This window comes from Dioscorea cayenensis, chromosome 7, assembly GCF_009730915.1.
Source record: "Dioscorea cayenensis subsp. rotundata cultivar TDr96_F1 chromosome 7, TDr96_F1_v2_PseudoChromosome.rev07_lg8_w22 25.fasta, whole genome shotgun sequence".
NCBI lineage: Eukaryota > Viridiplantae > Streptophyta > Magnoliopsida > Dioscoreales > Dioscoreaceae > Dioscorea > Dioscorea cayenensis.
In genome coordinates, this window is record NC_052477.1 from 3,167,313 (window position 1) to 3,179,084 (window position 11,772).

The 11,772-nt window shown below is 32.7% G+C and overlaps 2 protein-coding genes across 2 annotated transcripts; one reads left to right on the top strand and one right to left on the bottom strand.

Annotated features, from left to right (window-relative positions):
- The first annotated feature begins 653 nt into the window (after window positions 1-653).
- LOC120264923 (probable serine/threonine-protein kinase At1g54610) lies at window positions 654-6,955 on the top strand. The gene is made up of 7 exons (XM_039272816.1): window positions 654-1,287; window positions 1,376-1,660; window positions 1,763-2,080; window positions 2,923-3,150; window positions 4,383-4,483; window positions 5,713-5,836; window positions 6,347-6,955. The coding sequence occupies exons 1-7, from the start codon at window positions 946-948 to the stop codon at window positions 6,638-6,640; spliced, it is 1,692 nt and encodes a 563-aa protein (XP_039128750.1). The 5' UTR covers window positions 654-945; the 3' UTR covers window positions 6,641-6,955.
- On the bottom strand, window positions 6,819-11,690 carry LOC120264924 (GDSL esterase/lipase At2g23540-like). The gene is made up of 4 exons (XM_039272817.1): window positions 11,565-11,690; window positions 10,647-10,895; window positions 7,753-8,008; window positions 6,819-7,288 (listed from the first exon to the last, which is right to left on the bottom strand). The coding sequence occupies exons 1-4, from the start codon at window positions 11,640-11,642 to the stop codon at window positions 7,059-7,061; spliced, it is 813 nt and encodes a 270-aa protein (XP_039128751.1). The 5' UTR covers window positions 11,643-11,690; the 3' UTR covers window positions 6,819-7,058.
- Between the last annotated feature and the right edge of the window lie 82 nt (window positions 11,691-11,772).

Consider the following 11,772-nt stretch of genomic DNA (forward strand, 5'->3'; position numbering starts at 1 on the left):
ATGTATAAAGGTTGGACATGATGCGAGTGCCCGTTTTTTCCCGCCATTTTCAAGGGTAAAAATGGAATTTCATAACATGGTCGCATTTCAAGTGAACGGTAGGGGGTAAAAGAGAAGTTGAACAATAACGGAAGGGTTGTTCGGGGTTTACCAAAATTGGAGGGGTTGTTTAGAAATTTTCTAATATTATCCTTATTTAAAAAACCCATCAATATTTTATTAATTTTTTTCCCTAGTTATATTTTTATTCTCTTTTAAAATAATATTTTATGCTTTTTTAAAATATTTTTTTATTCAGTATTTATTGAAAAAGGTTACAATACAGTTAAAAATAAAATTATAAAAAAATATTTAATACTTCATAAACTTTTAACATATAATAAAAACACAAAAAAAAAACCTTTTACAATGTATGTATAAATAATACCGAAGAAAATATAGATCCAATTCATAAAATTAAAACTTCAATAATAGAGAAAAAAATTAACTCACAGATAACAAAACATAATTTTTAGGAAAATAAAAAAGAATTTGTTTTCATGAAACTAATACATTTTAACCAATAAAGTGCCACTTGTCAAAACATCATTCGATCATCTCCTACCTGGCTGCCACGTAGGAGGACATCACTCCTTGATAGCCGTGTATCTCAATCACAATCCCCATGCAACGGTGTAGATCAGCCCAAACAGCAAACACGCTGTTTGCACCAAAACAGCGGATCCTTCATTGTCCAAAAAAGGCTCTACCTTCTCCGCTTTGACTTCTCTCTCTCTCTCTCTCTTTCACTCTCATCTCCGTTCGGATCCTTGTCTGAATCCGGATCCGAATCCGATAAGCGCCGGATCCCTTGCTCCGCCGGAACATCTTACCGCTTCTCTTCCTCCTCCTCCGAAAACCTAGGGTTTTCCCCTGTAGTGCGCCGGCGGCGATGAGCTGAGAGTGATGGGCTGCGTCTTAGGCCGACCGGCGGCGCCGCTTCCTTCGTCCTCATCGCGGCTTGATGGCGATCGCGTCGCCTCCGGAAGCAAGCACCAGGCCTCGCTGTCCAAGAGCGAGACCTCCGTCGACGCCCCTGATCCCGAGGCTGCCGAGGAGAAGCCGGAGAAACCCCAGGGAGAGCGCCGGAGACGCCCGAGGCCCAATCCACGTCTGAGTAACCTCACTAAAGGTGTGCACGGCGAGCAGGTCGCCGCCGGCTGGCCCGCCTGGCTCTCCGCTGTCGCTGGCGAGGCTATCAATGGCTGGACCCCCCGCCGCGCCGACTCCTTCGAGAAGCTTGACAAGGTTTCATCAGTCTTGCTTTCTTGATTTCGTTTGCGTTTGATTCGGAATATTTTTTCCTCTAAAAGTGGGATCTTGGTTGTGGTCTCAGATCGGGCAAGGGACGTACAGCAACGTGTATAAAGCTCGTGACACTCTGAGTGGAAAAATCGTGGCTTTGAAGAAGGTGAGGTTCGATAACCTGGAGCCGGAGAGTGTGAAGTTCATGGCAAGAGAGATCTTGATTCTTAGAAGGTTGGATCATCCCAATATTGTGAAACTGGAGGGGTTGGTGACTTCCAGGATGTCTTGTAGTCTGTACTTGGTTTTTGAGTATATGGAGCATGATCTTGCTGGTCTTGCTGCCAGTCCTGGTATCAAATTCACCGAGCCTCAGGTCTAGATCTTATCCCTTCCTTGATCTTTGTTTTGTGAGGAGACTGAGTACTCTTTTGGGTGTTGGAAAATGGTGGTGAAAAAACAATTCTTGATTGAGCAGGTGAAGTGTTACATGAAGCAACTATTGTTGGGGCTCGAGCATTGCCATGGTCGAAATGTGCTTCACCGGGATATCAAGGGCTCAAATCTCCTTCTTGACAATGGTGGAATACTCAAGATTGCAGATTTTGGGTTGGCTTCTATGTTTGATCCTGATCATAGACATCCTATGACTAGCAGGGTTGTTACCCTGTGGTATCGGCCCCCAGAGCTTCTGTTAGGCGCTACTTATTATGGAGTTGGAGTGGATCTTTGGAGTGCTGGCTGCATTTTGACAGAGCTTTTGGCTGGGAAGCCTATTATGCCTGGCCGGACTGAGGTATATAGTATGGAGATGATCTATGTTAGTTTAATAACATAAATAGTTGCTTTCATGTGTGCTCCTGCTATCAAATTCTTAAGGAGCTCTTCATTCCTGTTTTCCTTTTTAGCATGAGTGTTCCCTTCACTTAAGTATTTTATTTGCTTATTTATAACTGGGACAAGTCTTTGCGTAAAACAGGTGATCTACTATATACCACATCAAATTATGAAGAGACCTTTATACCTTAAGTTGTTAGGTATAGTTTTTGTTTGCCTTCAACCATGTAGAATATATATTTGTATATAGCTGTTGTAGGTAATCATACATGCAATATATATTCATGCAATCACTCATGTATATAGATTCGTTGCCTCTATCTTGTTACCATGTAACTTATGCCAACTCTGTGAAACTTGAATAAGTTTTTAAAAGAGTGATAATTAACACAGTAGCCTATAAGATCAGCACCCATATAATTTTATTTGAAAATCCATTGATAGAATTTATTCCCTATTTTATTTGTTTGAAATCTGGCTGACGTGTGCCTAATAATTTATGCATATTGCAATTCACAAATACCTGAATCGTTTTGTCCTTAGTGTTCTTTAATGAAGTTGATGATCTATTGCATGGGCAACTTCAAGATTGCTTATATGATACTAAAACTCAACCTCTAGTTTTACTTGTTAATGTCTTTTCAATAGCTTTGATCCTTGAAAAGTTGCAGTATCTTGAAACGTTGAGCAGTTGTGGATCTTAATTACTTATTTCTAGACTCTTCTACCTCATTCCTACACATGATAGGTTACCAGTGATTTCTTCTTTGGTATGAATAACACAATTTATACCACTTTCAGGTGGAACAGCTGCATAAGATTTTCAAATTATGTGGCTCTCCTTCAGAGGAATACTGGAAAAAGTCAAAGTTGCCCCATGCTACAATATTCAAGCCACAACAACCATATAAGCGATGCATACAAGAGACGTTTAAAGACTTCCCACCATCATCATTACCTTTAGTTGAAACTCTTCTTGCAATTGACCCAGCTGAACGTCAAACTGCTTCTGCTGCTTTAAGGAGTGAAGTAAGCTTCAACATTTTAATGCTCCAGTTCCTAACTCTTATTTTACTTGGGCTACTATTATATTTTAAAACAGCATATAATTCTTGCAAGTCACAGGTTTTGGAACGTCTCTCATAAAAATATATTTTTATCTCTTGAGCTCATTTTGGGGTAATCAATGTTTCATTGGTCAATTATTTATGTGAAGAAACTTTAGTGGCATATATAGATCATTATGGTGCAAGGACAATTATCCAAGAGTATATTGATGTTTTTACCAAACTATGCTGTTTAGTTTGTGGATTAAGTTTTCTTGATTTGCACCTCCACTTTTCTTTCTCTGCATGTGCTTGTTAGGCTTTGTGTCCCATCTTTGCCTCCAAAAGTAGGAATTTTTCTCTTTCCCATATGCATACTTTTTCCATGACTAATTTCTTTTGTTTGTTTAGATATGTAGTGGTGATATATATAGGTCAGCTCTAGCTAGGTAAAGGCCCTCGTTATTTGGCCTTAAAATTTCACATTTGTCTTAAAACAATTAAATCTATTCCATTGAGCTTTTACTGGATTTTTTGCTTCATCGGCAACTTTCCTTTTTCTTTTTTGCTTGGCCGCGGTCCGTCAATTGAAATCTATAGAACCGTATACATCTTACACCTCAAATATGGAGCCCCATGAAAGGCGCATGAATTTTATCTTAAAGAGATCTTACAATGACAAAGACTTCATAGTGATTCTAATTTGTACCAAATTTGGAGAACACCTCATTTTTTTGCGAGATCATCAAAATCAGTCTTTCTTTAATCTACTATACCTCAATCTGTAGTTTTGTCCCAACTGAAAGTAAATTTGACTTGTGGATATAATATGCCAGGTCACCTTTCAATTGTGAAGATGTCTTCTTCCTTCTGCCTTTCCTTCTTGAAATTAATGATTGTCATTTTTCTCTAGAAATCCTTATGCTTATTTAACTATGACTTGAATCTGCTCTGGCAGAGAGTATTGGTATCCCTATAGCTACTGCCTGCTTGAATTTACAAGAAAATGCTCAAATGGAGAGCATTGCTCTCTTCCCCTGTCAGATAGTCTGCAAGATAGCATTGATTGGAGAATGTGTTTTCTTTTTGTAATGATGCCATCATGGAAATAGTGCAATTTTTAGTCAGACATACTTGGTGCTTGCTTTTAGCCATTAATCATTTATAGTAAGTATGTAGTTTGCATTCATGCCATTGATGTTTTCTGTTTTGCAGTTCTTTAGAACAGAACCTTTAGCCTGTGAGCCTTCAAGTCTGCCACAATATCCTCCAAGCAAAGAGATGGATGCTAAACGAAGGGATGAAGAAGCTAGAAGGTATGTGGTCATTGACTGACTAAGTTAATATCTCATAATTTTTGTATAATTTTTTCATTTACAGCAATATGGGTTGTTATCTGTATCAAATGGTTTGCTTTGTTATCTTTATCTGCATAAAACTAAAAAATTTGTGATGTTTCACAATATCGCCATATATGCATGCTTAGTGAACCTTTATGAGGAATCACCTTTTCATTGAATGTGATAATCTGTCAGCTCTTTGTTCCTGTTAAACCAAAAAATACAAACAGCTGGCTTTGTTTTATTGATGATCATATATGTGATACCATGAGGACCTCACTGGAGACGAGGGGGATTCTTTGCTCATCAATGAAGTCATACTGTCATAGTAAAGTGTAGAGGTAAACCATAAAGAACATGACCTTAGGGTGTGCTTGGTTGAGGGAATAAGTTAGGATAAGCTCGTTTAACCCAGTCAATCCCAGTCTTTCCAACCAAATCCTACCAATGGTATAATTTGGAACTGGAATAAGTTTATTTACAATATCTAATTAATTAAATAATACAAGCATTAATTCGTATTAAAAGATTATTAATCATTAATAGACAACAATCATTGCTTAAAAGATATTATTTTACAACATTCTTGTTCTTTTTTCAAATCACCTTCCCTTATCTGTATTATGTCAGGCTTCTCTGATCTGTTCAGATGGTATTTGAATCCTAATGCATCAATCGAGTGATGGTTTTCAAGATAAAAGTCAATTAATGTGTAATCGTTGAAAATCAAATTTCAAACTTGTGCTTTATAGGTTCTTACTGAAATTAACTAGTTGAGAAAAAAGAAAGACAAATTATTGAACAGCTTTCTTTAAGTGTTTTTGATTGAACAACTCATGTGAATATCGATAATAGTGTCATTAACTGTAATGATTTATATGACAATTATGCTTTAATTCTCTGAGAATTATCCAATTTATGATTTTAAGGAAAAATTTTGGCATCTTGAAAAACATGCTTTTGTGTGTGTGTGTGTGTGTGTGTGTGAAGTCCCACATTTGATTACTGAAATTTCAGTTATCTTAAAGAGCTTGGTTGTTCCTTTAAATCTTAGATCTCTTGAACATTCTGTCTGAGACTCTGATGAATTATTTTTAGCTGGCTTGTTTCCTTCACCTGATTGCAGTATTAATTGACAAATGATCTATTAATCTTTTATAAGGGGCTGATTTACCATGTTGAAAAATTACATTCATTACTGTCAGGCTTAGAGCTGCTGGGGGAAAAGCCCATCATGGTGATGGAACCAAGAAGACACGGACGCGTGATCGGCCTGCGAAGGCGGTCCCTGCTCCAGAGGCTAATGCTGAACTCCAAGTAAATCTTGATGTATGCCATTGCTACAACTACTTCCTTTCTCTCTCAGACTCATCTTTCTTTTCAGTTAGCCAAACCACTCCCTTGGTTAATTTGGGAAAAATACCATGCTCTTTGAGACTATTTGGCTAATTATTTATTTCAAATTTTAGGAACCATAACTTATATGCAAGTTTCATGAGGTCCTCTTCATTGGCATTTCATCTAAAATTCTCATGTAGTCAAATGACTTGAATTTAACCATTAGGCTTTATAAACCTTGTTGTAAAACATACAAGCACCACAGCCTCCAAAGTGCTTTGTACATCACCACATATCATAGATATGCTTTAAAGCTTAATGCTGAATCTTTTCATTATCTGCATGATTGCTTGAATTCATTTCTCCAAAAATTACAAATTGTCATCATATTTATATGTCATTTGAAATAAACAGGTTAATTTATGCATGCCTGTGTGGACATCCTTCTACTAACTCATTTATTTTTCCCATTTGTTTCTTGTTGGTACTGAAAACACACAGAGAAGACGACTGATCACACATGCAAATGCAAAGTGCAAGAGCGAAAAGTTCCCACCTCCACACCAAGACGGAGCTTTGGGGTTCCCTGTGGGCTCTTCGCAACACATGGAGCCTCCCGCCTTTGATCCTCCCGACATTTCCTCATTCAGCACAGTATTCCCTTACCAGAAAGGCGGGCAAGCCTCAACTTGGTCGGGTCCTCTGGTTGATCCTGCCGCCGTTGTCTATCCCCGGAAAAAAAAGCGCCCTCCCAAAGAGACTCAGAAAGACAAGATGAACATCCGAATGCGATAGAACAACACAACAATCCAGCTGCATTATATCCAAATTTTTCGTACTAACACGACGTCCAGGAACTCAGTTGAAATGCCAAGGAGTATGTCCACCACTGTATCAACACACAGAAAGAAATAGAGAGAGAAAGACCGAGCTATTTATTAATTTTTTTTCAGTATGTTTCACTGTTGTATGATTTTTTTTTTTTTTTTCCCGAGCACATCGCCATGTAAATCTTCTCTTCTTTTTCTTGTTTTCACTACCCAAACAATGACTTTGCTTAGATTAAAATCAAATTAGCTCTCAAGAAACACCAAAATAAACAGATTGGAATTTGAAATGGAATTGTGTGTGCCATGTATTTGTGCTTGAATTATTATTTCTTGGTGAGTACAGAATATGTTGCTTTACATGATGAATGTTATGAAAATGAAATTCATGAGAAGTTGTTAATGAGTTGGCGAATGTTGGATGGTGAGATATGATGGAGTTGTCCGTCCATGAAGTTTTGGGAAATGATGAGATTGGTAGCTTCAGTTGGATGATAAGGATCCCAGAATACATATTTTGAACGGTCCCAACACATTGGAGATGTTGGTCCACATGGAATGAACCCTGCATACTTCCCTCCTATTCCACAGCATGCAACACTTGCTGTGTCAAACCCTGCAAATAATGATGATGATGATGATGATGATGATGATGAAGTGAAATAAAATAAATAAAAGATAAGTATTATGTATGTGTATATTTATTAATTAGTAGATGTAATTTCACAATAGTATAAATATATATGGGGGTAAAATGGTAATATCACTTTTATACTAATGTTAGAAATGTATATATGTATATATGATTATCATTGAAGAAATATACCAAAGTAACTAAAAATATATTTGATTTTTTTTTATAAAAATTACAAATTAAGTATAATTTGTCATATTTATATGGTATGTACTTTTATACTATTTAGAAAATAATGATATTTAACCCTCTAAAACTTTTAAATTCAATCATGTAATAATATTGTGATGAGTTCCATGCTAATATCATGCAAAATTTTCACAAAATAACTATTTCATTACTATATATATATACATATATATATATTGAAGGTGATTAATTCATACCATATTGTTGATGATTTTGGATGAGTTCCATGAGAACATCATACAAATTTGCATATAGAAACTTGGCTTGAGGAAAATTGTAGTTGAGCTCTTCAAGCAAGTTTTTGAGGAGAGCATTGTATTGCATTGCAAGATCATTGGGCAAGCTCACACACTCTGACTCTGACATTTGGTTCAGTGTTCTTTGGTAGGGTATGCACCCTAGTGGCCCTATGTTTGTCACCACAAACTTCCTTGCATCCAATGAGTACAACCTCTGCCATTTTTTTGTTCCAAAAAAAAAAAAAAAAATATATTTATTATTGCATTTAAATTTTTATTTTTATTAACATTTGTGTTCATGCTGATGAGAATTAAATAGAACTAGTATAGATGTCTCTGCTTGGGCTACGTGCTTCATGCAATAATACATATTATTTAAAAATACTTCATAAAAATACAACAAACACCAATATTATTAGATAAATTAAATAAAATAAATACTCATAATAATAATAATATATATAGATGAAAAAAAATGAAAACAAATTTAAAATAAAAATACAATATATCTAACAAAAAGAAAATTAAAATATACAAAATCATGTTTATCACTAGATATATATATATATATATATATATGTGTGTGTGTGTGTGTATGAAAAACAATAAAAAAATCTAAATCAAAATTAAGAAAAAGATAAAAACAAATAATAATATTATTAGTAGTAAGCATATAATATATTGTGTTGTATTGAGAGAAAAAGGAAGATGAGTGGTGTGTGATCCACTTAATTCAAAATAAATAAATAAAATATAGGTCAATCAAAATCAAGCCAATGACACCATAAGAGGCATTCAAGTAATATGTGTTTATATATATATATATATATATATATAGCATAAGAGGAGTTAGGTAGTATATAAATTACAAACAACACCTATATATATATATATGAGGTTGAGTTTCTTATGAACGATCCAATCTTTCTTTGTATAGTATCTAAATCAATCACAACCGTCCAATCTCATTTCTACTGGACATACATTGCTATAACCAATTAAACTAAAACCAACAACCGTCCAATCTCATTTTTACTAGACATACAGTGCTATAACCAATTAAACTAAAACCAACCGAACACACAACACACCAACCCGTTAGCAAAAGGACAGTCATTGACTACTGTTGCAAGTATTATTCATCAACCTATTTGTCTCTGTCTTTCTCTTCCTCAATGTCTCTATACCTTTATTTATTCTGGAGACGTTCCTGAGAATATCCCCAGAATATGTTTACTCTATATATATATATATATATATATATAAAGAGAGACATAATAATACCAAATAAAAATAAACAAAATAAAATTATATATATATATACCAAATACATACAGAGAGAAAGACAATTAAACAATAAATCTATATATTTTACTGTTTAAAAGCAATGTTTAAAAAAGAAAGGAAAAACTATTATTTGTATTGAGAGAGAGAATTGGTGTGGAACCCATTAAAAAAAAAGCCAATCAAAACCAAACAAATTTAAAAAAAATAAAATCACTAAGATTAGTATTATGTATACCAGCATAGATATCGGTGCTTATGTTATGGATTTCATCTAATAATGCAAATTATAAAAAATAAATTGTAAAAAAAAATAAAATCACTTCAAAAATATGAAAAAATAACCAACCACTAATATTATCATAAAAATTTAATCAAATAATAACAAATAATATAATATACAAATAATAAAACAAAAATATATATATATAGATATATGAAAAACAATTAAAAAAATTAGCATAAAAACACAATATATCTATTTATTTATTTTATTCTTTTATAATTAAAATACGAAAAAATCATGTATATATCTATATATATATGAACAATAATAGGAAAAAATGAAAACAAAATTAAAATAGACAAAATCATGTCTATATTTATACATATATGAAAAACAATAAAAAAAAATTAAATTTTTTTTTTAAAAAAAACAGTATATAATACAATGTTATATATATATATCATATATTGAGAGGGGATGGTTGGTTGGTGTGGGACCCACTCAGCTATAAAAAATAAAAAATAAAAACCAATAAGAATATTTTGAATATTTTGTGTTGCTCTGAAATGATATGTGTTTTTTGTTATTATTTAATTAAGATTAAGTTAACCAAATTGCATAATCAAGTTTAGCGTTATAATGAAAAGTCCAGACGCATGAAAATTTGCCAAATGTCCTGTGGAGAAGGCTGTAAGGTATTGTTATTAGTGGGGGATAACTTTAAAATATAGTTATATGTGTTATATTGAATTCGTGTTTTTGTATTAATCAACACAATAGAAATTTTGAAGTATCTAGTTTAAGAGGGGTAAAAATGTCTTTTAGGTAAACTAGTTAAATGATTTAATGGTTTATTACATTGAATATTTTATATTATTAATATTTGTATTCATAGTGATGCAAATGAGATCTAATGTGTTTTATATAATGCATGTATTTGTATAAGTCAACATAATACAAATTATAGTGTATCTAGCTAACGGTGTTCATAATCAATTGACAATAAATCCTCTACGTGCGGAAGAAAATGGAAAATCAAATTCAGGCTACAAGACAAGGGTGCATGGTATATTTAGAAAGTCTACTCATGTCTCTAACTATATCTTGTCCACTTAGTAAAATAAAATAAAATTATAACCTATCGAAGATAAAAATCTCTTAGATAAATTAAAAGATAATAAAATATAATTTTTAAATTGGCTTTTAAAAATAAAGATATATAAATCCAATAAAATTATCATTAATATAGTCTAATATAATTACATTTACTAAAATACCCTTATGAATATATTTTTAAAAAAAAAAAAAAAGAGAAGAGGGGAAATGAGAAATTACTACTAACCATGAGTTGGGCTCTGAAATGAGAGATCAATTGTTGGAGAAACTGATCTGGTGGTTGTAAGATCATCTGAGCGGTTGAGATGCCAGGGAGAAGGTAGTTGTTGAGAATGTCATTTGATCCAATTACAATGGACAACATGGTCTTTTTGGTCATGTATTCTTTGGCTCCTGCTTTGCCAAGTAGTTCATCCAGTTGCTTCCTTGTTGTGTTGAAATAGTCTATTTGGATATCCATCCCAAGCCTATTTACCTACATTTTCAATTTTTCTTTTTTTTTTTATTCAAGGTTTATTCAACATAAAGCCTAATTATTATTATTTATATATATATTAATATATATATTGAGTTTGATGCATAAGTAATTACAATATATGTAAGAAAAAATTACTAAGATGCCCTCATAAAAATCATGTTATTATATACTTTTTTTTTTTCTCAAACCAAACAAAATTTATCAGACAACTTTTTTTAAAAAAAAATTAATTAATTAATTACCCAAACATTTTCTTCATTTCTCTTTATTTTTTTTTTGTTTACTTTACTGTTCATTTTTGGATGTAAACACTATGTTAAGTTTGTACTTCAATTCAAAATGATATTATGTTTTTTCCTAAGATTTTTTTTATATAATGTTGAAAATCATGAAACTATTTTTAATATTAGTTTTTTTTTCCTATATAAGTTTTAATACATTTTAAACTATTTAAACTAATTTTTTATCAAACCTTAGGGGTTTAGACACAAGATTTTGCATAAGAAGATATATAATGGATCAAAATGAAAAAAAGAAAGGAATAATTTAAAAGTTTTTATAGGGTTTAATTTTTTTTATTGCATGCATTTAATGATGAATTAAATTGATTTTTTTTAAAGAAAAAAATTATGGATTTAATAAATAATTGTAAAAAAAAAAACATACAAATAAGCTTCCAGTGTGATTCAAAATTCCTCCAGCTCCAGATGCATAATTGACTCCATTCAGTATTTTTTCACCCATTGTGCTTGGTGCCAAAAATGGTGGTGCATAGTTTGGTTGCCCTAATTCCTCTCCTGAATTTAATAATAATGACAAAAATATTCTTTAGTAATTTTTTTTATTTTTAGACAGAAAACAGATATGTAACAAT